The sequence below is a fragment of the Protomyctophum parallelum genome (assembly GCF_964188405.1).
Source record: "Protomyctophum parallelum genome assembly, chromosome: 14".
Taxonomy (NCBI): domain Eukaryota; kingdom Metazoa; phylum Chordata; class Actinopteri; order Myctophiformes; family Myctophidae; genus Protomyctophum; species Protomyctophum parallelum.
Window position 1 is genome coordinate 22,199,209 of NC_139709.1, and position 27,958 is coordinate 22,227,166.

The 27,958-nt window shown below is 41.4% G+C and overlaps 2 protein-coding genes across 7 annotated transcripts; both read right to left on the reverse strand.

The window, feature by feature from the left end:
• Nucleotides 1–1,314: 1,314 nt before the first annotated feature.
• On the reverse strand, nt 1,315–9,163 carry LOC310870354 (nuclear autoantigenic sperm protein-like). 4 transcript variants are annotated; one of them, XM_083781541.1, is made up of 15 exons: nt 9,048–9,163; nt 8,761–8,867; nt 8,266–8,346; nt 7,894–8,003; nt 7,337–7,645; nt 6,710–7,189; nt 6,322–6,410; nt 6,162–6,241; nt 5,825–5,898; nt 5,502–5,690; nt 4,716–4,852; nt 3,680–3,742; nt 3,084–3,176; nt 2,016–2,170; nt 1,315–1,531 (listed from the first exon to the last, which is right to left on the reverse strand). In XM_083781541.1, the coding sequence occupies exons 2-15, from the start codon at nt 8,859–8,861 to the stop codon at nt 1,525–1,527; spliced, it is 1,968 nt and encodes a 655-aa protein (XP_083637667.1). In that variant the 5' UTR covers nt 8,862–8,867; nt 9,048–9,163; the 3' UTR covers nt 1,315–1,524. The 4 variants fall into 4 exon arrangements, with proteins under 4 accessions (XP_083637667.1, XP_083637666.1, XP_083637665.1 ...); XM_083781540.1 differs by having other exon boundaries at nt 6,710–7,193; nt 7,320–7,645; XM_083781539.1 differs by having other exon boundaries at nt 6,710–7,033; nt 7,100–7,645.
• Nucleotides 9,164–11,449: 2,286 nt separating this feature from the next.
• Nucleotides 11,450–27,838, reverse strand: gpbp1l1 (GC-rich promoter binding protein 1-like 1). Of its 3 annotated transcripts, none has more exons than XM_083781064.1 (12): nt 27,764–27,838; nt 23,363–24,710; nt 22,105–22,219; nt 19,088–19,217; nt 18,157–18,488; nt 17,541–17,616; nt 17,239–17,432; nt 15,173–15,316; nt 14,784–14,939; nt 13,310–13,434; nt 13,058–13,160; nt 11,450–12,159 (listed from the first exon to the last, which is right to left on the reverse strand). In XM_083781064.1, exons 3-12 carry the CDS (start codon nt 22,162–22,164, stop codon nt 11,986–11,988), a joined length of 1,494 nt encoding a protein of 497 aa, XP_083637190.1. In that variant the 5' UTR covers nt 22,165–22,219; nt 23,363–24,710; nt 27,764–27,838; the 3' UTR covers nt 11,450–11,985. The 3 variants fall into 3 exon arrangements, with proteins under 3 accessions (XP_083637190.1, XP_083637189.1, XP_083637191.1); XM_083781063.1 differs by lacking the exon at nt 27,764–27,838 and adding an exon at nt 26,647–26,695; XM_083781065.1 differs by lacking the exon at nt 27,764–27,838 and adding an exon at nt 26,536–26,667.
• Nucleotides 27,839–27,958: the final 120 nt, after the last annotated feature.

Consider the following 27,958-nt stretch of genomic DNA (forward strand, 5'->3'; position numbering starts at 1 on the left):
TCAGCCCACAATAGGTTGATAATTAGGCACATCTGCTCCACCATTAATTAAAAAGCAACTGGATGTTTGAAGGGCACTCTTGTTCATCACCAGTTCTCTTTTTGCATGGTATTCTTTTTTCCTTTAAAAGCTACAAATGCACTGCTTCCCCTTTTGCCACTGTGTAATAAAGATGGCTTGTGTAGGGGATGCACACTGATAGAAAGAGAATAATATACTGTTATTGTTATGAATAGTTGTGTTAGTTAGCACTAAAAAACAGGCCATATCAGCAGTTGGGGTCTATCAATTTTATTCTCATATTTTCCATTTTATTACTATTGTTGAATTATATATATCTCACCCACCTTATTTACACGTGTAAATAAGGTAAATGTGATGTGACAATACATTTGAAGTTTACGTATTGCTATTGCTTTTTTCAAATAAAATGCCCGTTTATAATGTGCAGTAATGCTGTTTTGTCTCAATGCTTAATGTAAAGCACATTGAATTGCCTTGTTTAAATGTGCTATACACACAAACTTTTCTCCTTAATTTATAAATCTACCCAGAATGTAACTGACAATCCCACTGCAGTAAAAAGTCTAGGATAGCAGAGCCCATGGTTGTGGTGTTTTTCAGTGACTAATGATGAAATATCACACACGACACTTTCTAGGGGGGAGAGAAAGGAATAGACTGACTCAGTGTGAGCCTGATTGGATGTCAAGTACAGGCTTGACTTGAAAGGTCAACAGTAGACTCAGCAGGAGGGCCTCAGAAACTACTGTCCCCTCACAGCAGGACATGACATGAGCACTGTTTTCTCAATTATTCCCTCTCGCACGCATCCGCTCAAGCTCACAAGCACAATATCTCACTAGCCATGCAGGGATTGAGACCACCCAGGTTTGAATCCTGGATTGTAGCTTAATAGGTCCAATACATTGATTTGGAAGTACAAACTCAGCATTTAGGTTTGTCAAGGTTCAACAACTGCATTCACAAATCTACGGCTTTAGAAGTACCGAGACATTTTGGCAGATCGATAATGAACTGCTGTTAGACGATATAACCAATGTCTATATGCTCTCATTCTGTATTAATTATTGTGCAGTCTAAAAAAGGCTTACACACTGAATTTGAAAAAAGCAATGCCCCTTTATTCCAAACTAGGGATGCACCATTGAAATGTTGACCCATATCCCAATAAGTTTGAATGTTTTTTTTAATGCAAGTTCTACTTCTCCATAATGACCCATCAGAACAGCACAAAACAAATTGAACTATATTCCAAACAGTAATCTTTATTGACCTTTTACAAAATGAGTTACATATAAACACATATTTACAAGAACATTCCAGAGCTTACAACTGCATATTTAAGAGCTTACAACTGCACATTAAGAGCTTACAACCGCTCAACATTTAAGAGCTTACAACTGCTCAAGACATTCATTCACATTTCACAGCTTGTCATGTTGCATTGAGTCTGTCCTTGGATGGAGTCTTGGAGACAAAGAACTAGAAAGGATCTCAGATTCACTGGCTGCAAGAAAAACCACAGTCAGTAATGCAGCAAGAACTTATTAACGGGCCGATCATGTGGCTCTCAGCCCACTATGAGCCCCAGTGACTTCCATGATAATATACATATTAATCAGAAAACATGTCAGACAGTTGGTGGAGGTACTCTTGTGGCCAGCTGTTTAGCTCTGGACAGACTCTTACAGATTGCCAGCCTCCTGCAGAGGCACCACTTAAAAATGTGTAAATGGTTTCACTTGATTTAATGTTCCAGGACAGTTGCTGTATCTGCACTTTCATACAGAAATAGTACATCATAACAGGCTACAGTGGTTGAGAGAGAGACCCACTGAGGCACAATTGCCATTACATACTGTAGATACCATTTCTACAGCAGTGAAATGTAGGAACACTCCAGCAGCCTTGTTTATGGGTTTAGGGATCTACTTGTAGTATACTTTAAAAGCAGTAGAATAAATGGAAAATAAATATGATAAGGTTCATACCTCTCCACCTCCATCTTGTTGGCACTAGAGGCCACAGCATCTCCGTTAGTGTGAGGCTTCTCCTGTTCTCCATTGGTGTGGAACTTCTCATCCTCACTCTGCTTCACCTTTTTGGCCAATCCCTCCTTCACTGGACTCTCCTCCTCAGGCTTCCTCTGAAATCATATGGGTTCATTCAAACCGTGAGATTTGTATGGTGCAACATTGTAGAAGCCATGTACTCATTCGTCACAGAAAGTTTTGCATAGTCACTTACTCAGGCTTGAACAGTAAATATAGTTTTATAGGGGAGTCACACTGAGAAGGACAGAGTCCTTTTGATTCGAACCGTTCCCGAATATGGTTGCCTCACTGGCCATGATTCACATTGGCCGAGATTTAACAGCACACCCGGGTACACTTCATTCAAATAAAGTTTGGCCGTGTTCCTGACGTTCCTGCGCTGATGGTCTTAAACAGCGCAAAGTAACGTTAACGGTCTCTCGTCTGTATCACGTACATATACTTGGTATGTTAACAGTGACGTCACTGACTAAACCTTGGTATGTTTGTCATAGCTGCATGCGTTTGTTTTCCACGGCTCGTGCTGTGCTACTCAAACACTAGCGGATTATCAATCAATCATTCTTTGTCAACAGTCAAGTAGAACTACCAGAACTACAACCAAGGTAAAATAATGTGTCATCATAAAAATATATAAATGATTATAGTCCACTTCCTCCTTTTAGTACGGATGGCTTTCACATTGCAGCAATCCGTATCCGAGACTTGATTGCGATACCGGGTACAGTTGGGCAATCAGTTCTCGGGAACGGTATGCATAATTCACACTACCACGACCATAGTGTGAATCCCCTATTACGTATGGTAGCTATGTTCCATAGAGTTAGGAGTTCTCCTAAACAGTTACTTTAGAGCCGTTGTACACACATCCCGGTAAAGCAGCCTGGTCTATAAATAATAAAATACACTTTGCTACTCACCAAAACAAAGCCTACTTTCTGGGAAGACTCAACCCCCAAGTAGTTTGTCATGAGGTTTGATTTGACTTAATACTCATTCCCTCACCTTCTTTCTGACAAGGTGGGAGATGTTAGACACAGGAGTCTTAGAAGCCTCTTCTTTAGCAGAAGTGACTTTAGCGGGTGACTTCAGAGAAATCTGGAGGATACACATTGAAATTGTTAGAGAAACTTGAAAAAAAAACATATACATCAATACATCTATTCAGTTTCAGCTGTAAATCCTACAGTAACTTTAATGGACCGTTTTATCTCCAATTGAATTAAAACATTACAAAATGTACCAGAAAACTTTCAGTCATTGCTAGCTAAACATTGTGGTTAAGTCATGGATGCTTATACTTAACCTTCCTAACTAAGTCTACCTGGAAATGTCTTTAATAAACAAAGTCTTTAATTGAGTACTGGTAGCATGCCTGGGTTAATTTCCAGGTTATTATGGCCTCGTTTACTTTGTTTTAAACAGCAGCACCATTAAGGTTGCTGTTAATTAGTGAACCACTGAGGCCCAAGACGGAAAGCAATAATCTCAATTTAGAGTCTGTAGTAGACTGGTCTTTGTTTATGTACAATATTACTAAAGATCTTCAAACTTTTCATCCCTGCAGCATGAATAACCAGTCTCCAAACAGTGAGGCTTACTGTGGAAGCTGGAGAGTCCATGCCATTTCGTCCGATGGTAGCTGAAACGGTGGGGCCGCCGTTCTGAAAAAGCAAGAATTTTCATAGCCTCTGTACCAGGCTTTCATTTTTGTTGGTGCAAAAATTGAAAGCCTGGAGGAACGCATTGGCCGCTCTGGTCTAAAAGTGGGAGTCAACCCTTCCGGGTGGGCGTCGCTCCAAATGATGTGACGTAGCGCTGCACTAGGGGGGAGAGGAGGGGCCGGGGGTGACGGACAGATCGATTAGATCCAATCAGGGCGTGCGCAAATCTGCCCCTCTAGACCAGAAACCTAACACGTTAGCTCAGGCTAGAATTTTCATAACTGTATTGCTTGCCACACTAGCCTGGAACTCACCTATGCTTTTTATGGCATAGGCAGCTGCAGGATCCGCCAAACTATGGGCAGCTGCGTGACATGAGACTAATTACTTAGAGCGAGAGAGAGAGGAGTGTAAAAATAGGTGTGTACATGTGTGCGTGTGTGTCAATTTAACAAAGGTGCAGACGATCAGAAATCAGCAGAGAGTGAGCGATGTTTGCACTACTCTAGTGTTTTGATGAATTGAACAATGTGGACCCTGTTGTAAACAAGTGTAATGCTTAATTGGGTCGTCCACTCACAGTTAACAGTCTTTGTATTGAGTTTGTGCTTAAAATGTACTGTAAATTCTACAAACTGTTAATAAATATTTCAATCAATCAATCAATAGTACTCTAGTTTCCGAGGATATTGCCACACTGGCGTTCAATTAAACAACCGCCCCTACTTGAATCTGGGCCACATGGCTGAACCTCAACAGTAGCCGTAGGGCTGAAACTATTGAAGATTCTATCAATACAAAACATTTCTAGACAGAAAATCTACAAACTCTTGAGTTTGAACAGATATTTGAACCACTTCCCTCCACCCCACATTTCTTTGAATTCCATTTCTTTGCCTATAATGACATGCCCATAGATAGTAGGTATATAGATTAATAAATTTGATAGTATTGTTAAGATAAATCGTTGTACCTCTTTCTCAGCCTGTGCAGCATCCTCCACCTTTTCCCGGATCTCTGGCAGCAGCACCTGTAACTCCTCCATCTCCTTCCTCTCCTCTGGCAAAGCCTCAGGCCCATCTGCTTTGTCCAGTATCTCCTTCAATTTGGCTTGGGACAGAAAAGATGGAGTTTAACCCATTCTGAACTGAGATCAGATTCATACGAGGTTTTCCATTGGACACACACTGGTCTGATGAACCCATTCTGACCTGAGATCAGATTCTAAAAATGTCAGTCGTTCTTCGATTTTTCAAAAATGGCAGACCTACAAGCTCGTATCGCGCCACTCGGTGGCGCGATATGAGCTTGTAGATCTGCTATTTTTCAATAGCTAAAGCATAACATGATGCTGACACCAAAATGGGTGCCCGTTCAGAATGGGTTAAGGATAAGCCGTCCACACTGACAAGAGACAACTGCAAAGTGGCTCAACGTACTGGGAAAGCCTTCACTTTAAATGGTATCGACATACAGTTACAGTACAACTCATCACTGTCATGTAGCAATTAATGTTCTGGTTTTCAGACGGTCAATACTTTTGGTACAAATGCAGAAAGTCTCCTTCCTGCTACTAGATGAAGAATGTCAGTTTTCTTCCTGGTGCTAGACTCTAAAGGTCAGTCTGCTTCCTGCTACAAGCAGTCAAACCTGTCACTTATATCCAACTCTACTTTTGTAAAGATCCATGGAAGCAGACATAGGACATTTCTATTCCATGCTTAATGCATTTAGAAAAATCTAAGTATTATTTGCTTACCCAGCCTGCTGTTAATGACCGAGATGGAGCTGTTGAACTGCTCGATGGCCTGGTTGTATTGGAAGAGGCAGTCATGAGTCAATCCCACTTGGTAGTGAGTCTCAGCCAGAAGACGGCAGTCAGCATCCAGGTGCTTCAACTGGATCTTCAGGCACTCTTGAAAGTCCTCCAAGGCCTGAGTGTAGTTCCCTAAGAAATTAATTTTCCCATCAAACAAGGCAATCCGTTAACAGTTTGTACCCGTGATGCCAGGTTGAAAGTGGTCAACTAATTTATATATATATATATAAAAAGATATCCGTTAGTGCCTGCTCTCAGTATACCTGATTCGGACGAGACTTCACCCAACTTCAGGTAAGATTGAGCTGCCATGAGTTGATCCTCCTTGCTTTCCTTCCTAGAAATGCAGGGACAAATGCACATTATAAAACATGTGTAATTTAGCATTTTGTTTAGACCGATCAGAAGTTTCAAAGAAATTGGATACCAGGTAATCAAACCCAATACATTGCACCCTTTGCATTCTGCCTATTCAACCATTTATCGTCGTAGACTAGGGTTCATGCTTGCTCTGATCTCACACGTTAAGTCATTCAGAGTCTGGATACCCGGCGCTCGATGCCCAAATGCCGAGTTACGGCTAATCACTAATCACCACACCTTTTATAGATGACTTTAGCCACCTCCAGCATCTCCCACGCCAGCTGCAGGTTGCCAACCTCCTCATCGTCGTCACTGCCCTGAAGACGGTGAAAGATGAATGACGTGCAACTCAAAGCCATGTCATTTTAGAGGATACTCAAGTTGATTGGATGAGTACCTTATCAGCTGTAGCGTCTCCTTCATCCCCTTGTCCTTCTGCATCACCTTCCATCTCTACACCCTCATCTTCTCCCCCCTCTTCCTCATCTGCCCAAATTTCCCAGAGGGAAAAATTGAGTATATGCAAAGGTTTTAAAAACATGCACATCAGTAGAAAATATTTTGTGCATAGTTCCGTTAATTTTTAGATAATCAAAGACACAGACCGAGTAGACATGGTACCACATTAGTGAGAACAAATGGCAATTATATGAATGTACCGGTAAGTCAACCTTAAAACAATATATACTGCCAATTATTAGCCTTCCGCATTAACAGCTCTCAGGACTGAGCCATAATATAATTCAGAAGTTTCAATGTTTGCCAAGATTAGAATTGAAAATAACCTTTCATTTCCTCTGACGGTTCCTCTTCTTCATCGGTTGACTCCTTCGGAACTTTGGCGGTCTCCTCTTTGCATTCTTTTTCATCAGCAACCTTCTCTTTTTCTAGGTCACCTTTCTTCCCCTTTGCCACACCAACTTTCTCTTCTTCACCTTCCTCCATCTTTTCTTCCTCCCCTTCCTTCATTTTCTTTTCGTCACCTTCCTTCACTTCTTGTTTGTCCCCTTTCTTAATCTCGTCACCTTCCTTCACTTCTTGTTTGTCCCCTTTCTTAATCTCGTCACCTTCCTTCACTTCTTGTTTGTCCCCTTTCTTAATCTCGTCCCCTTCCTTCACTTCTCGTTTGTCCCCTTCCTTCACTTCTTGTTTGTCCCCTTTCTTAATCTCGTCACCTTCCTTCACTTCTTGTTTGTCCCCTTTCTTAATCTCGTCACCTTCCTTCACTTCTCGTTTGTCCCCTTCCTTCACTTCTTGTTTGTCCCCTTTCTTAATCTCGTCACCTTCCTTCACTTCTTGTTTGTCACCTTTCTTAATGTCGTCCCCTTTCTTAATCTCGTCCCCTTCATTCACTTCTTGTTTGTCCCCTTTCTTAATCTCATCACCTTCCTTCACTTTCTCTTCTTCCTCACACTTCTTCTCGACATCCGTTTCTTCCTCCCCACCTTCCTTTACTTCATCCCCTCTCTTTTGTACAGCTTCTTCCATTTTTTCTTCAACTTCATCCCCTTTCTTTTTGTCACCCTCCGCATCACCACTTGTCTGGCCCTTGTCCTCTCCGCTGTCCTTAGCCATTGTCGCATCGACAGCCAGTTTCTCCGAATTGCCACCGTTCTCCAGGTCATTTTTCTTCTCTCCCTCCTTTTCTGCATCTGCGGTTTTATTCTCCTTCTCTGCCATGGCGTCGTAGACCTGAACCCTCAGCTCATCCCTGGTTTTCTCTGCAGAGATTAGTTTAATTTTAGTCACTGTAGTAACAGTACAATTTGTTTTTACACTTTCAGAGTAAAATATTTTACTGTATGGTTTGATGCTTCCTGCAGTAGCACAAATAAAGCCTGATTTATGCAGTTTGTCGACACGTTGTGAGCTTGGCCACACAAGAGACCTCAAATCAGATATGTGGCAAGCTTCATTTGTATTCAAACATGAGTAACTGACCATGCCAAGACTGTAAATTATTCCTCACCGTCAATGTTTTCTGTACTCTCAATGTTTGAGTCTTTGCGTTCATCTTCCCCGTCCTCTTCCTCCTCAGGAACTCCCGTCAGAGCGTTACCCAGGACTGTGTTCTCCATTCTAGAAGAAGACCATGACAATGACCAAAGCAAACACCACAGAACTGTTGTTTTTTTGTGTGCAGATATTTTGACTGGGCACTTTTAGTTGATCTACTCTACCAGGCACAATGCACAAACTACCTACATTTTTAAATGTGCCAGTAATTCAACAAAAACACTGGAAACGTGTAGTGTGTGTATATATATATATACATACACTGTCCATTTCAGTTCATTGTTTTGTGAACATGATAATTACATTTCTTCATAAATATGCCCACCTTGCTAGGTCCAGCAGACTTTTTCCACACAAGAAGAATGCCTCTCCACACTCATCTGCAGTGTCTCCATATGTTTTAGCACTTAAGAAACAGAAAAATGTACACTTTACCATGATAACCTTTACCATTCCTACAACCTTTTTTTGTATACTGTAGCAACCTTCAACATGAAACGGTTTAACAGTATTCTTTTCTTTTAAGTTTAAAAGAAAACAGAGGCCTTTGCATTAAAACTAAATCATATTTACACATACACAATCAAGTAAAAATGAAATACAATTCACTCAAAATGGCTAGGTTTGTTTTCAGACGTTTCAAAGATTTCATAGAGCTAATCCGTTTAGGCAAGGAGTTTCATCATTTGGGAGAGCATTGTAGCATAAGTGAAGACAACTGCATCTCCCATTTTAAATGTAGGTCATATTTAAACCCTTTCCCACGGTATTAGGTCATGACGTGCTGATGAGGTCATATGAGGACGCGTTTAAAACTCACAGCAGACTGCAGGCTTCTTGCAGGGCATTGACAGCCTCCGGTACTTTTCCCATGACCAGGTGCTTCTTGCCAGCACCGATCAGCTTGTTTGCTTCTTCCATGTCGAGCTGAATGGGAATTGGGAGCACAGGTTATGATATATAATTTCAGTTTCACGACCGATGCTTTCTTTCACATGCCGACATGGCGTTTTCAGAATGTAAAAGTAACACATTTGAAGTTATTTGTGTGTATATGTAACATGTTACTAAGATAACAAGTTACTGATCGAACAAGTGTTTACTTACCTAAGAGTAAGTTCAGTGTGCAGATAAATAATGATTAAAAGTTGAAGCGCTGTTCCTCTGATGTTTCTGCCCCACCGCTTCAGACAAAGTGCTGTGCTGAGTGTGCTCGTTTCAACTTGGCGCGTAATTATGTCATCTCCTCCGATCTGTTTCCGGGTGAATAAATCAGCGAGGGAGATGACCTTAAAGGTACAGTACATAACAGCTAGGGGAAAACAACATCAGGATAACTGTCTGTTATGGAGTGTTTTTAGTGCCATTATTAACAACAAAAACAGAAATCAAGAAGATAGACCGACAGACAGTGCGTGTATCTGTCATAGAGTTAAATTGTGTGTGTGTGCGTGTGCGTGTGCTTGAACAGTGCTACTTGTCAACCAGTAGGTGTCCTCCTAATGGAAGAGTAGGGAGACCACTATAGCCCATAGGCAACATACTCTACCATTGACTGGTTAAATGTGAAATAAGCTCCTGGTTGCAGCTTTCATTTTGAGTGGCCTGAGGAAGGTGAGTTTGTAAAAAAGAAAAAAAAGTGTCAACACTGACATAAGAAAAAGTGGTTCAATTGATTTTGTTAATACAAGTATTTATATAAAAAATGTATAGGCCTACTAGCAATTGTTAGTAACCCTAAATGTGTCTAGTAGCAAGTGAACTTCAGTGTTTAAGACAATCAAGTCTCAATTTGAATGTACTACATGTAGATACTAAACTCAACCACTGACTACCGGCATTCTAATGTTTAAAGCTAGTCTGAAGTGAATAATCCATTTTAATGAATCTGTACAATTACAGATTAAGTTATAACATTGGGCACTCTTTCTTTGAGGAATTTCAACTTTTTCAAGTAGGACAGGTGGTTGACAATATCAAGTTATTTGAAGCATGGGCCATGGCACACACTGGATTGGACACTAGATGTGGCTGTGCTGTGTTTATTGTAATTTTGAAATATCTCTGCCAGGAGACATATGAAATCTACAGATTGTACTGTAGCTTTCAAGCTGCAAACACACAGCATAAACAAAGTTAAATTGTCAGGAAAATTGGTCGTAGCTCATCAGATTATGATTACCTGCTTGTTTCCCTGAAATCACAAAATTGTGATTCACTGTTCCCTGCACATTAGGGTTGCTCTATTACACACTGGCACCACAAAGCAGTGATAAGGTTAAGACAATAGTCACAACAGCTAGATGAAATGTCCATTACACTGCCTCGTTAGGTCCAGTGACTGAATTCCTGCCTTATAGTTAGAGAAAATTAGCTAAATGTATGGCAAATCTAAAAAAGAAAATAAGCTTACCACTAGCTTTCTTCACAAATGTGTTCATAAAGGTGTCTACTATAACATACATTTGTTCCAACCCAACTCCCTTGGGAAACTTTGTGACAGCTGCTGAAAGTTGAGGTACCATTCACAACCAATATATAATTCCCAAAACTTTATTATGCTTTAAGTTTAAGTAGCATGTGACGTGTCAAACTAGGGGGGTTTCATGATGCTGAATCCATTCCAAGCATTAGTTTCGCACGAAAACACTCCTTGGGCTAAATTCGGCCATAGCCACTTGGCCCAAATGTGCTGACCTCATCACATTTGTGATGACGGCTATGGCCATTTTTAGGCGAAGGAGTGTTTTTTTGTGCAAAACGAATGCTTGCAATTGATTCAGAAACATAAAAATCCCCTAGTTTGATACGTCACATGCTACTTAAAGTATAATGACATTTGGAAAATGTTGCCTTATATTGGTTGTTAATGGTACCCCAACTTTCAGCAGCTGTCCCAAGGGAGTTGTCCAAAGGGAGTTGGATTGGAACAAATTTATATGTGATTGTAGACACCTTTATGAACACATTTGTGAAGAAAGCTAGTGGTAAGCATTTGTTTTGCAGATTTGCCACACATTTCACTAAGTTTCCCTTAGTAGTGTCTGGAGAACAGTATGTTAACAAAAAGGAAGACTTCACCCATTTTCATACAATTGGTCCTCCTCACTAATGACTTTTTTTTTGTTTTGTCTTTTAACTGTGTCTGAGGGCTGTGAACACTGGACAGTTCTGAAACCCACCTACAAGTGACATCAGGGAATCCAAGCTAATAGAAACTGCAGAATTTCTATTCCTGGAAACTAAGTCACCATGCTATGATGGAAGCCACATCTCATGTTAATAAAAATCTAAAAGCAAAATCTCGTTAAAAAAAAAGATTATCTGCCTATTATCTAAGGATGATGTCACTAGTGTCCACAGAGTAGAAAAAAAGACACCATATTATCAGGAGCATTTATATGAAGATGGGTGAAGTCGTCCTTTAACCAAATGTTTACATGATCACAAAACATTACAACAGCAGGGAAAAAACACACGACTGGAGTCTCATTTAATATTGAAACATCTCAGCTTGTCAGGAACCAATTTTTATTAATATCATTAATGTGTCATCAGCATCATCAATGAAATGAGTTAGTCTGTTTAAAGCAGAAATCGTGTGTGCATTCATTGCCCTTCTTTTCTCGATGTACACTTCAGTTCCACAAAGCGAGGAAGAAAAGGGAAGGGAGGATGGTGTGTAGGTAGGGTTGGGGGATCGACTGAGAGGTGGCAAGGTTGTGGTAGGAGGTTGGGGGATTGGGGTACTGCAGTGAAGGAGGAAACGCAGGGAAAAAGACGTCTGGCGGAGCAGGAATCTCCCCCTTCACTGGGATATGATTGGTTTTTCCCTTGTGCAAGTACAACAAAACAGAACAAAACAAAAACAAAAAAGTCAAAATGGTGCTCTAAAAACGAAGATGAGAAGGAGGAGAGAAAATTCGCTTGCTGGGCGGTGGGTTTGTCTGTTTGTGTCGGTGGGTTCGGTTTGTTGTCATTTTTTGTTCCGTAAAAGCCACGTTTTTTCAGGTGTTTTTTTTTTTATACAAGTTCTTTTTTGTTTTTAGGATTTGTTGCAGTCGTCGTCCGAGTTCTGGCTGCTGCTGCTACTGGTCTCTGACTCGGAGCCCTCCTCGGCGTGCACCTCCGTCGCCACGCTCCTCCAGGGGGTGAAGTGGAGGGTTACGCCCCGTGCCCTCGGCAAAACGCCGTTTCTCTGCATGCCGTTCCGCTTCAGCTGAGCAGAAATATATATATAAAAAATATATATATATTGTATGTATTAGCAGCAGTACAAATTCACCCTCATAATTGCATTATTCTGTTCAAATCTTTGCTGAAAATAGCCGATTTACAAGTTCTGAAGCTCACTTGTAGATCTGCAGATACCATAGACTAGGGATGCTATAATGGTTAAAGGGACACTTCACCCTTTTTGCAAAAAAATATATGTTAATGACGTTTAGAAGCTTTAGAACACTTTCCTGGAGATCTTTATGTGTGTAATATGTGGTTTTAGATATTTTAGATTGTAGCAGTGAGCCTGTTTGCTCTGATGTCATGGACACTGGGCTCACTTCCTTCCTGGACTACATCAGTAAGACAGCTCTCCCCCTATCCACAAGGAGGAGCAGTGCACCAAAGAATTATGGGAATTGTATTCCAGGAAGGTAGTGAGACCAGTGTCCATGACATCAGAGCAAACAGGCTCACTGCTACAATCTAAAATATCTAAAACCACATATTACACACATAAATACCTCCAGGAAAGTGATCTAAAGCTTCTAAACGTCATTAACATATATTTTTTTGCAAAAAGGGTGAAGTGTCCCTTTAAGGATGTTTAAAGTAAAACGTATGAGATATATTGAATATTGTTATGGCCAAGATGTAGCTACACCTGCCCAGGAGTGGTGGGTCAAAATATTTTGATAATGTTTAGGTTTCAAAATGCTAGAAAAGAAGTTGAGGAACCACACATAAATTCTAACATTTCTGAAACCACCAGTGAAATATCTTCAAATTTTCAAACTTGAGCACACAAACTAGCAGGCAAGAAAAGTACTATCGTATCGGAGCCCTCAGAGTCTCACACATGCTTCCGTCAACATGACATCTTGTAAAGCCTGACTCACCTGCTCAGTTTTTGTCTGGAACTCTCTCAGTTCGTCCTCTGTCAGTGGCAGGAAGTTGTCGTCATTTTCTGGGTATTCCTGCCAGCCCATGGCCTTCAGCAACCTGAAAGGGCATGGCAGATTAGTGTATGTTTGTGTACAAATAAGCTTGTGTGGACTTTTGTGGCGTCTTTTATTATATATTAACAGTGGTTCCCAAACTTTTTCATGTCAAGGACCCCCAAATTAATGGCTGGTTGTTGGCAGTCTCACCTGTGCTCTGCCTCCAGTGAGCTGGAGAGGTGTTCAGTATCTGAGTCACTGAGGGAGTGGGACAGGCCATTCTCGTGGCACACCTCCTCACTGTAGGCCTTGGGCTCTGGGGTGCTGCTCTCACCCTGGGAAAAACAAGACACTTTAATTTGTTTATTTAGACAGGACAGTGAGTGCATATTAATGAACAATACATGCATTATGTAATGTAAATACACAGGATTTAGCAAGAATGCACATTTCCATCCATAGTCAGACTACGATAAAAACAACAACAAAAACATACATACTCCATTATTCCAAATTAAAATTACATAACATATTAGCAGATATTTCTTCGCACTGTGACAAATGTAATACAATAGCAAATCTTCTTCACAGCTTCGCCCTCGGATACAAAGATATTGGATTAAGAAAGATATTTGACACATTGGAAAAAGGAGGAGGCTCCTGCATTTAAGCATTGGCTAAATTAATTGACTAGTACACTTCATCTTGAGAGAATAAGGTATTTCCTGAGAAACAAAGAGAGACAACTTGATAAGCTTTGGCTATTTGAGTAGAAACAATTAATAGACAGGATACCACTGATGTGGTTGACTGTACACCATTTTCTTTTCAGATGTTTTCCATGAGCATTTCATCATGATCTTACTATTTTATTCTATAGTATGCAGTGTCACTGAGCAGTATGGGTGGGAGGGTTGAGGGTTTTCTTTCCTTTTTAGTTTTTCTTCTATAAAATAATTTTATTTCATATCATAATGTTTGTAACAATTTATAATCTGTTCTCAATAAAAACCCATTTGACAAAAAAAGCAACAAAAACTGGAAACACAAGAAACACAGTTTAGTACAAAAGGTATAGAAATTATGAAAACGGTAAAATAACCTACTTCCAATCCATTTAAACTTATATAATGCAAAAGAAGAAAACAAATAAATGGTTTTATGACCATGGGAACCCTGTGATATGATACTCAGTGGTGTCTTAATTGTTTTGCACAACCCTTCCCTGAACTGACAACCTAGCAGCTTGTGAGCATGTTAACTAGTGTGGTGACGGTCTGTCTCCTTTGGACAGAAATGGCCATCTTTATACACCAATAACAACAAAAGTGCATCAAAACAGTGTTGGGTGTCCAAATGTCTCCTCTTGACATCTTTATTTTCTCCTAGGGCTTGATGATACGACTTCAAAATCATAATTATCACGATTATTCCTAACTTTTGGCTTGATTGAGATTATATATATTATATAAAACAGGGTTACATACATGGTTAATCAGACTAATCGATTAAGTCTGCTTGATATACCGGTATAAATTAACAAAATTCAATTAAAAACATCTCAATTATATTATTGGTTCTAAATATCGGTTTCGATATAAATTATCATCAGTAAATTGCCCTGCTCACATTTCTCCTGTAATGTATGCAGGGTTGTGGATGTGTGTCTCATTAGAGTAGCTACCTCTCCTGACGTTCCTGGGCTGCTGCTTGTGGTCAGTTCTCCAGTGCCCTCGTCCTTCAGGGTTCGCAGGAACTCGCTCTTGCGGTCTGGACCGCGGCGCATCAGCTTCAGCCTTGACGGGGCGATGTCTATGGGCGGGGTCGTGCTGGAGGGGTGCTGTGATGTAGACATGACAACAGGGAGAAGACAGGCGTCAGGAAGACGGAGGTTGTAGGGCAAATAAAAATAGAAAAAGGAACCCAGTGGATCCATTCTTAACTGGTTACATTTCACAACTTTATGTGTTGGAACTTGGAATCCTGTTTTAGTCAGGGAAGACTGCAACCAGTTTTACTGCTGGAGACAAAAAGCAAAGCGGGGACTTCCCGACTGCGCATGGCAGCCTTTACCTCTTTCGGGTTGCTGTGCGGTGGTGCGCTGGCCGGGTTACTGGGTTTGGCTGCAGAGACGGGGCTGGTGAAGATCGAGTCTCTGCCTGGCATGTGGAGGCCAGGCTTGTTGACCTCCCTAACACCAGGCTTCCATTGGGTGCTCTGAAACACAAGAGCACACCATGTCTTTCTGATGGAATACTAAATGGTGCAATCAAACCAAACGGAACATTTGCAAACCTTCTAGTAGCATTTTGCCAGTGTACGAGTTATTGGAAAATGTATCACACCACTGATTGCTGCTTTTTGGAACCGGCAGTGATTTTTATTTTCTCTCAGAAATCCATTTCAGGTAGCTTTATTATTAAAGTATTACTACAGCTTCTCTCCCACATGGAATCCAAAACATTAGATAAAAATTACCCACCAACGGGAGTTGATAGTCATCCACACATTGGCCTCCTTCATGGAGGTCTGTATGGTCAGGGCTGCACATAAGTGGTGCGCAGGTGCGCATGCGCGGTAAAAATTAAAAATGCGCTGTCAATCAAGCGCCGGGAAGCGCTTCTGCGTACCAACAGCTGGGGCCGCCCAGAATGATTATTATGGCCAGAATACTAGAAAATGTTGTGGCGAGAGCATTTCCCACCGACTGCCACTCAAAGTGGCTACTGGCCCAATCACAGCGCGTCCTTACTCATAAGGGGGAGGATCCATGCTTCTTTCTGAGTGCTAGGAGCCTGGGAGGAGGCGGAGGGCGGTTGACAGGAAAACCTTACACAAATAGTTTCGTCTTCTCTTCTCCGTTTCAGATAGCAAACTACTGTAGTCCCCGGTGTAAAAGGTCATGCTTTGGATGCTTTGCACTCTTCCCATTTGCCGCTGTGCTTGTGTTTGTTTTCCGGCTGTTGGAGCAGCATGGTTGCTCGTGTGCGATGCCGTCTCAAAACCCGAATCCGAGGCAGAAACCATATTAGCGTCTCTCACAGCCTAGGCACCGGCCACCAACTTTTTACGGGTACTAAGGTTTTAGTTCCGACATAGTGGAGTGGGAAGAGTTTAAAGCATTGCGGACTGGCACTGCTGCTGCCCAACATGAACACCGTGTCTCGACATACTGTCCCTTATTATCGTAAAGTCGGGTAGTGTACACTGTTTATTTTTTTCACCGAGGAGCCATGTGTGTTTGTCTGACTGTCTGACTACGTACGTCGCCTCATCTAAAAACAAAAGGGAACTAGGGAAGCCTGATGTATGATTCGCCGTACGATGTGTCGCATGTTAAAAAAATAGCTGATCTGCAAGCTCACAACGTGTCGCAACACGTTGTGAGCTAGTAGATTGGTTATTTAAATACAAAATAATACAAAATCTAAATATTGCTTTGATGCTCATATCATATTATCCTTAAGTTGTTAACTTGTTTTTATTATAATATGCATTCCATAGGGCTGGACCACACATGGACCTAGATTTTAGCAAATTTATATATTTTTAATAATGGGATGAATCTACAACAAGAGCCATTCTAGGGCTAAATCTAGAGTTGCAATACCCTCCATTGACTCCCCACTCATCCAATAAATATTGTTTTGCTATAAGTTATTCATCCCTCTTTTATCCATCCGGCGAGACGGGTCGCCGCATTTTAGGAGCACCAAGCAACTCCTCCAGGTGCTCTTCTGAGTACTAGACCAAAAAAGTTGTGTGCAGCCCTGTGTATGGTCTCAGTTCCCACATTAGATGAATATAACGGCTACAGTAAAGCTTACTCACTCGAGAGGTATAAAACTTGCCAAGACTGGGCATTTGGAAATTATATGCATTTGGGATGATATAAACAAAATAATACTTCCACCTTGAAAATGTTAAGTTACTCTGCTGTAAGGGCATATATCATATCACTGTCACTAGCAAATGGTGCACATCTTGTCAGTGTTAAACCAGGAAATGTCATGAAAGTTGCAAAAAGGTAAAACATTTATGTTCATTGCCATGTTGCCCTTCATCAAATCAACCTTTTGATTTCAAGTGGAATAAAGCGAGGGGGTGCAAGACAGAAGCTGATTAACATTGACTAGTACCTTTGTGGGGGCCAGAGTAGGTTTAGGTACCAGGTTCTTGTAGACACTGGAGCCCAATATGGGAACTTTGCTGCCGTTGGACAGCGCACCAGCAGTGGCAAACCCCGCAGAGAAAGCGGTGCTTGGGTCCTCCTTGGAAACCTTCTTGATGACCAGCATTTTAGACACCATCTGCTTGCCACTAGGGGGGTTTTCTGGAACATAAACACAGCAACTGGTCAGGCAAGGTTACAGGGAGGGTAGGGCAGCCAACTGGGACCAGGGATTGTAGGAGGCATCCCTTGATGAGATCAAATCCTTACCCCATACTCCAGCATGGGGAGCCACTGCTCGCATCTGAGTCCCAGGTTTTCCAGTTGTTTCAGGGTTGAGGGAGGGCTAGGGAAACAAACATTGAAGTCAAGTCACCATCTTTACATTTAAGCTGTGTAACTTCCAAGCTGTGTGCCACTGTCTACTAGGGGGTGGCTTTGTATGAATTAGATTGTTTTGCATTTATTTAAACTTCTGTTTTGACATTCTGTTGGAAATCCACACAGAACGAAAGTGTTCAAAATTGTCTTTTTTTTGTGAATAGAAGAATCAACCTGTAAGAATGAGGCATTGCCATTCACCAGATTAATAGTTTGGAATTTTTGTGACACATTTTCACATTGTTTAATTGTCACGCTCCCTGTGTGTAAGGGCCTTTACTGTTAACTAGTTGGACAACTGAGTCTACAATTAACGGTTTGTTCTGTCCATCTTTTGATGTCAAATATAACATAACTAAATATTCTGAGAGACAAAAGCAAAAAACTATTTAATTTAACACTCAATATTACCACTAACTCCAGGTATGCCATTTCAAGAATTATGTCAATGTCAGTGGCATGCTTGGGACAGATTCTGTGACATGGAGAGGGGGGTAGTACTCACAAAGTCCTCTTCCACAAACTTCAGCTTGTCCTCCTTGCTGTCCTTGCGTTCCTCATTGGGGAACTTGTCCTGGTACGGGGTTCCCTTGCGTGGATGGAAGTTACCATTGCGCTGCCGGTGTCCCACCTGCCTGTCCCTGTCACCAGCTATGCGTTTGGGGTGGCGTCCCTGGTGGTGGTGGTGACCATCTTGCGCCCCCCGCGGAGCTCCGTGCCAGCTGGGCACTTCCTTCCAACATGAACCCCCTGCCAGCCCGCCATGTCCCCCTTTTGCCACACCAGAGTCCACAGAGTCATGCCTCAAGAGGAGAGAGGGCTGTTGCCATCCATCACCTTGAGAAGAGGACAAACACCTTCATCAGGCATGCAAACAGACCAGGGGTGAAAAGGGTGACAAGAAGATTTTTGCCGAAAAATGTAAAATTGTTGTTTCTATGCATCTTATAAGAAACAAGCCACTGAGCGATCTGCCTTTCCAATAATGGTCGGCTAGAAACAAAAGGTTAAATGCCACTATGTTTTACACATCCTTCAATTTTAAATACACATACAGTGCCATAATTACATTGTTGAGGTCCGATGCCAATTACCAAAGTTTTGACCGATGCAAATTGGAGGCACAATATTTCCATGAGGATCCAGAGAGAGAACAAAAAATGGTTCTTCTAAATTCTTATTTCTGGTGACTTAACTGGTGAAAAGAACTGACAACGTTTACAGCTTGCCATGACGTTTCAACTTGTTTTCCAATGCGATTCCATGGCTTCTTTCAGGTTTTTCAGGAATGTCCGGGAAACCCTTAATCCAATGTCTCAATCACGGCTGGGTTGATTCGAACGTTACAATCAATAAAATAATTTCTTGTAAAATAGACAGGTGGAAAAGACTTGTGACCCGGGGGAAGAGGTGAGGTGTGTGGGGTGGTTGCTTACCTGCTGAAGCTCGCAGGGGCCCGTTGTTGAAGAAGCCATCTGATGAATTGTGTCTGCGTCGGCTCACAGCAGTCCTGCTGTCTCGGTGGTGTTGGGGTTCACCATGCTTCTCAAGGTTGGCTGCAGGGGACTGCGGGAGGAGAGGCAGCATAAATCAGTTATATGAATCTGAGGGATTATAAATTATTATTATTATCCATCTATTTATTGTGGTTAGAAAAGGGGGATTGAGGGACAGTGCATACACAGTTGACAGTTTAACCACTTTCAACCTGCCATCGCCATTTTGGGCATCTTTTTCATAGCAGATTTACAAGCTCACTAGTATGTGATTCAGCCATTTGTCATACAATTAAGTTTATTGGGGTCCGGGCCACCTCTGGCGTAGCGGTCCGGGCACCTAGGCTGCAATGCGTGTTGTGGGTTTGAATCCAGATGCCAACGACTTTTGCTGCGTGTCACTCCCCATCTCTCTCTGCCCATTTCCTGTCATCCTACTGTCGTATCAAAGGCATAAAAGCCCCAAAATAAATAAAGTTTATGTATGCCTATATGCCATGCCAACCTGAGACATCAGGTTTTAAGTGGTTAAGGGCTATGTCACACCTGTGTACAACACAGAATCTGGACTAGAAGGTTACTACCCAAGCATTCACTTTGACTGGTGATGAAATGATCATGACATACATTGTCAATTTTTACCTCATTTATACTCTCTGATAGAACAATAAGACCATCACATGTCACATGGTTAGCACTTTTGATATCAAATCACACTGATCATCCTTTTACAACCTCATACCATCTGGACAAAGAACCTTAGCGTGGATGGTTCTGTGCACAGTGGGGACCTTATGTATTGTCTTGGTGATGTGTTTATCTGTGTTTTTTGTTGTGGGTGTTTTGAACTGACCGGTGAAGATGAATATCCTTCGGGACATTAAAGTTTATTATTGCGACTGCATGTCGCATTTACTATGAAATCGTGCATTTCCCGTCAGTCACCCAGACGTTTTTATAACCAGGGAGAAAAAAAAAGGTCTGGGGCAAAGTCCACTTCAATTCGGCATACAGTAGCGCAAACATCGCTCACTTTCTGCTGATTTCTGATCGTCTGCACCATTGTTAAATTGATTCAGTCGCACACGCGTGTACACACTCCTCTCTCTCTCTCTCTCTGTCGCTAATGAATTAGTCTCATGTCATGCAGCTGCGTGTAGTTTCTCCCAGTTCTCCAGTTCTGACTTTCCATTATGTTGATCTGACCTCATCAAACCCTGTACACTAAAGACACGCTCCAAATATGGCCAGTACAGAATTCATTCCATGTTGATTTGACCCCCCATGCCAAAGCGTCAGCGCTCACCCAGCAGTCTTCCGTCACCCAGGCGGATATGTTGATCTGACCCCCCATTCCAAAGCGTCAGCGCTCGCCCAGCAGTTTGCTGTCACCCAGGCAGATGCGTGCATGCACTCGCCCTCAGGCGTCTTACTGGTATTATATTATTATACTGTATCTCTCTATGACTCAAAATTATGACTCAAAATTTTGGGCAAGGTTTCAGCCAGCCATATCAGTGCCCCATTGACTTCCATTATAAATAGTTAAATATTTCCCAAAATATAAAACAAACATGTAGAAAAGTGGAGGTTTTGTGGCCTATTGGTGGTCAGTTTCTTCAAGATGTTTGACACCAATTGGTCCACAAGTCTGCTAAATTAGCTCCGGACACGGACAAGCACACACATGTACAGACCCTCATACTGTAGAGCCATGGTGTAAAAGGTTGGTTTCCTACCCTGTCAGTTAACAATTCTGTCTTATGAGATGTCTTATGAACTTTTGTTGGAAACAGCAATTTGTGCATGCATCCTTGTGGGGACCGGCACTGCAGTAAGCAGAAAGAGACAGATAAGAAATATACAGTATTTTTCTTAATGTTCTACTGTATATGTAGGTCTGCAGTAAATTGCAGGAAAGGGAGTTGCACTCATGCCAGCAACAAACCCTGTACGGGTAATCTTAATTCTCAGAAAATACTATTCGCATCTTATCTATAGCCTCTCTCTTTTGACACAGGTGGCCTATGATTTCACACATGCACGGACACTAAAGGACATTAAAGGGACATTAAATGGGTAACAACATAATTAAATCAGTCTGGATTCCAGACTCAAGGGCTCGTCTAAATTTAAGTTAAAATATTAAGCCTGCATGCTGTGTCCTCCAGCCTGTCCTTAAACATCACTTTCAATTGCAAAACTGCTGGTGAGACACAAAAGACTAGGGGCAACTTAACATGGCCCTAAGCTTGACCACAGTATGACTATAACAAACCCCTGTTGACCTGAAGTGAAGGCATTTGTCAGCGCTGAGATGACAATGCAGTTTGAGTCTTAGCTTTGACTCATGATTTAGAGACCAACCCCTTACACAGAGCTCTAACCAGGATACACAATGACTGATCTCATTTAACTGGACAGCCAAGCTGACAAACGCATTCTTAAGTCAAGTCAACACCAATTATTGGTTTTGATGTTGACTTGACCTTTATTTACCATTATCATACCAACTCATATTGCTTCTTTTATGTCCAATTTGTCCATATATATATTCCCTATTTCAATTGTTACCGTAGACATGTTTTTTCAAATTTGCAAGAAAAAATAGGATTTCTAATAACATAATAAAATAAAGAATAATAAAGAATAAAACAGCATTCAATTCAAAATTTCCCAGAAGAAAAAGGCAAAGACTCTCACCCCAAATATGTAAATGCCTCAACACCATTGACTTGGGAAGATTACATGATGCCACTTAGAAGTCAATTTCTCTCCACTATCAGTCTTTCTCAACAGGACACACAATGTCTGTGACCTTCCCCTAAACCCTGCTCTGACCAGTCTTGACGATGACATGTTCCTGATGTGACGAGAGCAAGTGCACACATACGTTAAGACATCAACATACACGGAAGCACACAAGAATAGGTAACCAGAGTTTTGCACACACATACCTTGGCAGGCTGGGGCGTGGAGAAGTTAAGCCAGGCAGGGACAAAGTCATGCTGCGCCATTTAGGTCCAGTGTTTCCGGTCAGTGAATCGAGGCTTCAAACCTCATGGCCAGGATCTGACAACAGAATTCAGGAACACCAATGACATATTACATATTCACATTCTATGGGGCTTTCATGCACAAACACAGGTGCAACAAATCAAGTGTTTTCTTCCCTTCGTGTTGTACAATGCACCTAGTAGGGTTGTAAGACAGAAAAAACTATATTTATTTATTTCTGTCACTTATTTAAAAGGGGTGTGTTTCAAAGTCTCCCACAAAATGAACTAAAAGGTATCCTATTCTTAGCTGAAACAACAAAGATCAACTTGCTGCAGCTGTGCCTCCGAGTCTATGGATGCATGACAGCTTTAGTAGGAACAATATCAGTATTTTCTATGCACTGCTCATGTTAAGCATTGCATATACTGTATAATACATTCTCATTGTCAATCCAAAGTACAGGACCAGCTGTGCAAGGCTCGAGTACAGCTCATCATGATGACGGATCCTGTTTATGGCAATATTCTCTCTATAAAAGGGGCTTAAAAAGCATTGCTAACAGAGATACTGTCCTAGGCTGATTCATCCTACAAATACATCACTTGTTTGCCGAGTAGCAACTAGGGTCTAAGAAAGCAATAGCATGGAGAAACATTAAATTACATTGCAGTGTGTGTGTGTGAGATTAACACTATCAAAAAGTTAGCTTACTATGTTTAGTACTAGTAGTTGATGTAACAATATAACACGTCAAGTATACACTCCATTGCCAGCTGCCAGGTGGAAACCTTGTAAGTCCAAAAACTGTTACTTTTCAGGAAAAGAAAGAAAATGAATAATGAAAACCAATGGATCTACGGTAGTTATTATTGTCACAAGCTTTCAAGCTACTTTATTGGTCAAATATTTATAGAACCCACAGACAGACTAAACCACTTTCAACCCAGCGTTCCTATTTTTGGCATATCATTGTAGTCAAACTTTTTCACAAATAGCCTATATACAAGCTCACAACTCGCCACATCTGTAACACACTGTTCTGAATACATCTGCTATTTAGTAGCAGATTAAACGTAGTATGCATTAATAGGGCATTCATTTTTTAAGAAAATAAATTAATAAAAAGATTTCCGAGTTACAAGGTTTCTGCCCGACAGTAATGATATGAGAATGTTGTGTGCTTGTCTGTCTGAACTGAGGATGAGCAGTGATTACCCCAGAGTCTGTGGCTCTGAAGTCCTCTGCCTCCTCTCCTCGCCGTGCGTCTGGGCTCGCTTCCTCAGGCCCGCCGACGCTGTTCACCAAATGTGTGCAATGACAGATGGGTAGCAGCACGCTGCCGAGCCCGCGTCCGTCTCCTCCAGGACAGCACAGCTCCTTTCCCCAGAGGCGGACCCCGTTGTCCAGGGTGAAACGTTTGGGGAGACAAGGTGTCAAAAGGGTTTCAGGAATGATCTGGAATGGTGATCCAGAGAACTGGCTGACCAGGTCGGAGTACTGGCTTGGAAGCAGAGAACTAGAGGTTCTGGGGGAGGGAGGGGGAGGCTGATATTCCTTTGTGAACTAGATTCCAAATCTGCCTCCAGGCAGGTGAGGTTATTCGTGTGTTTTATCAGCCTTGCCGTTCCCTAGTTCCTCCCTCAACTTGTCCCACACTGAATTATTCACAAGCTTATTTTTTTTATAATTTGCTGAAGGTTATTAGATTGGCAAAGTAAACGATTGACAGGTGATTTGTCCAAAGGGTGAGGCAGGGGCAGGTTGTCTAGTATTGATATGAGGAAGCAGTCTGTGGAAGCTGCTGAGCAATACGTGCAACAGTTCCGCTGGGACATCAAAAGGGGAGAGAAGCAGTTCCGAGGTCTTCTCCTGCCACACTGTGTGCCAGCTCGTTTTCACTGCGACGTGCCTTTTACCGTATCATTGTAAGCTCTACTCGAAATACACACCGAAAAAGAAATAAGTTCAGAGACAGTCTTTTATTTCCAATAGGAAGGGGAAGTCACTGAAAACCACCGCTCACCTCATTAAACTGGTGAAAAGACTGTCTGAGTTGGAAGAAAAATAAAGCTGTAGATCTCAAAGTCACATGACAATGAAGGAAGTGAAACCCTATGTTACATTGCGGTCATCTTGAGTCTTGGTTAATGGGATACTGTGGGACAATGCATTATAACAAGGTTTTTGTCTTTGCGTCTTTTACATTCACATCGGTTAAATGCCAGTTGATTTGTTTGAAGCTGAAATCTGACTGAAGCAGCAAGGGCAGTAGTTCAGATTTCATAGATCATGGCAGCAATCTCCTGTGAGTCGTCTTCAGTGTCATAAAATACCTGGGACTCCTTTGTCAAAGGGCAAAAATAAACTTTCCCATAAACGGGGAAGCCTTGAAAAACAGAATGCAACCGACTTTGTTTTCCTTAGGCAAAGAAGGGGCTGACACATAGCATGGGCACGATATCTGTCAATATGATCTTTCCTTTGCTTCCAGATTGTGTTGTCCAGCCACAGAGTTTCTGCTCACTTGTATCTTTATGGGTATCTGCGCAGACACAGACAGGACCTGTGTAAAAAACAAGAGACAGGACATGTATTAAAAAAAGACAATGACGCCATAATGACAAATTCACTCTGCAGCCTCCGACACACACATACCAAAAGTTACGCATGCATGCACAAAATGTAGCTATATGGCTGCACAATTCATCCAAAGTGAAAGAACACCGATTTAGGTTTAACAATTTGTGAAACTTGGCAATTAATTCAAACATGTTATTCAGTCGGTTGTTGCACTTTGCCCTTGTATCCTCATTAACTAAGGGTTAATAACCAGACCATTGTACAAGCCAATCTCCGCATTATATAAAATAATCTTTCCAAATAAATAAAAGAAAAAAAATCTAAATTTTGATTAATAAGTAATTACAATATTAGGATTATAATTTGACTCATAGTGAGCACACCAGTGTAACTCATGGGTGTATAAGACGACTTCCAATGTTATTTATTTCAACAAATATGTATGGTAGAGTATGTCTTGTCAATGAAATATAACTAATACAAATTTAGGCCCTGGTGTCAGGTAGGTCCTAACCAATCTGAGAACCCATCGCCAAATAAAGGAGAAACAGCACCCTCTTTTCCTTAGTTGATGCGAGTCAACAGTCTGTCTCGAGAGACTAGGCCCTAAGAAGCAAGTTCAAATCGCAGAGTAAGACATGCAACGTATGGAATCGGGATTGCAGCCCAACACACAACACAGTCTTGATTCATAGACTGCATCTAAAACCAGGAGCAGCCTCTGATTTAAGACAGCCAATACTTCTTAAAAAGCTTTCGACGCTTTTGACACCATGTCTAAAGAGAATGGACTTCACTGAACATCATGAATCAGGGACTTTACAGGCAGTCACAGACAAACATGCGATGGGGAGGACTCCTTTGCTTTTATAAAATTGAGCCAGCATTTTAAATAATAAATATTCCCACCAGTACAAAAATAACTTGGACACGAACACACTTTCTTCCTCACTCCTCCCCTGCTGCACATTTAAATAGGATACACTGTAAAATTCTGGGTGTTCATTTAACTCAAAACAGTGTACATGTGGAACCTTACAGGGGTTCTCCATCTGAGAGTATACAAATGGAACCAAATGGACCATGCAGTCGCTCTAGGAGGAGTGACAATCACAAAGCAGCCCTGCTCCACTTTATCAAAACACATGCAGCTTTCTCCTCTGTATCAGTAATGTTAAATAGGAGTAATTCATTCAATCATTTCAAACAATAAAGGAGTTAATCTACACACCACCAACAGTATGAGTCTATGAATCCTTTCTGAATCACACAACCCAACAGCTCTTGGGACAATTTAACTCCTACTGATGTGTATTACATAACAGCTCACGAACAGTTTACAAAACGGGACGCCTGACAGTTGCGTTTTTGCATAAAAAACACAACTTAAATGAAAGCATAGCTCAATAAAATGTATTGATTCTGCACATCTTGGGTAAGAATAATGGATTGTAGAAGTGGTGGTGTTTGTTTGGGACAGATATATATGGGTGCCACATTAACAACAAATGATCCAAGTCAAAACACTGCGGAGCAACACCAGGTCTAAATTTCATGAACGTGTTATTACCTAACCAAGTGATCAGCACGATCGATTTTGAACAAACAGCAACTATCGATCAAGTCCCATTGAAAACCTCTCTCCCAGCAACGTTATCAGATCAAACTCTTCTAGCAGCAGCTAGCTAAACCAACCCCCGCTTAGTTAACGTTAGCATAGCACTTGTTAGCCAATTAGCTAGCGTTGTGGGAAGCAGCGTTGTTGCAATTTAAAAACACGTGAAAACTGAAAGCTAGCTGAGACCAACCGAGCAGAGATGAGAGTTTAGCAACTTAAAAACACGACGCGAGGAGCCTCCCGTGGCCACAGCTGCTCCCGCACGCCGCCGTCATATTTCTGCAATAAGAAGTAAACATACCTGGCTTCTTTCTACCGTTGGAACAACACAGTTTCAAAATGGCTACCATAGCAGCAGCCTGGGATAAAGACAGCAAGGAGTTGACAGTGACGTCACATGCGCGACGTTATTCTATTCTAGGTAAAAGACCGACGATAAAAAAGATCAACTGTCAACTGAAAATAATAATGTACACACATATAAAGGAAATTAAAAGCAAACTAAAATTAACTAACTTAAATTAAATATAATTGCACGTAAGGTGAAAACGTCACATTATTATCTGATGTAATGCATTATTTTATTCAACCTTTTCTAAATCAACCAAATTTAAAATAAATTACCACTAGTTAATTCTTAAAAAACTACTTATGCACTAGTAAAAACGAATCAAGTGAACTGAAATCTAACAGCAAAGCACGACTTCAATAGAGCACCGAAGTCCTGACGTAACTCGCTCATCCCGACCATTCCCCTGGTTCGCGGAAGTGATTTCTCTATGGAGAATAACATGGGGTGATCTTAATATCGTCTACTATAAGCGTTGTGGTCCAAACATAAACAAGCTGTCTCGGCGTTATTGTCAGGGAGGTGTCTCTGTATCGTTTGCAACAGTCAGTCACTCATATATGATACAGTCTGCTTCTAGCGAAAATGTAACTAATTCAGTAGCAGTAACATTAGCGTTTTCTCTCAGTCAGTTGATTCTTCATATCCATATGAGTGAAGCGGCCGGGGTGACATGTTTATTTTTCAAACACAGTTGTTATATGAGGCGATGTCAAATCGCCTCAATGGGGATTACAATGCAACTAAACAAATACATGAACCTGGGGACTGACGCCCTCTACTGAAAGTGACGTCAGACTTCGGTGCTCTATCTCGACATGTGATTGTGACGTCACTGTTCTATCCTTGGTGTTTGTATTGTAATTCTACCAGGCATCAGCACACATCCATCCATCAGCCCGCTAAGCTAACCAGCTAAGATAGCTAGCTGCTAGCTGTTGTATTATTTCATCATGATTCCATCTGCCTTTCTCTTCAACGAGATTAACCCAAATGACTTATGATACCAGATTTATACCTGATCTGTTACTCATTCACAGACGGATAAAACGCTCTCGCAACTATTTACCTGTTGATAAGATTGGGCTTTGATGTTTGTTTGGGTTTTAAAGAGCAGTGTGGCGCTGGCACTGACGGATTGGAGTAGCTTTCTAAACTCGGGCTGCGTTCAAGACGGTCTAATTACGCAGCCTGGGTATCGAGGCTACTCTACTACTACTATCAAATCAAATAAACCGTCAAAGGCCAAACCTTTTTATTTCAG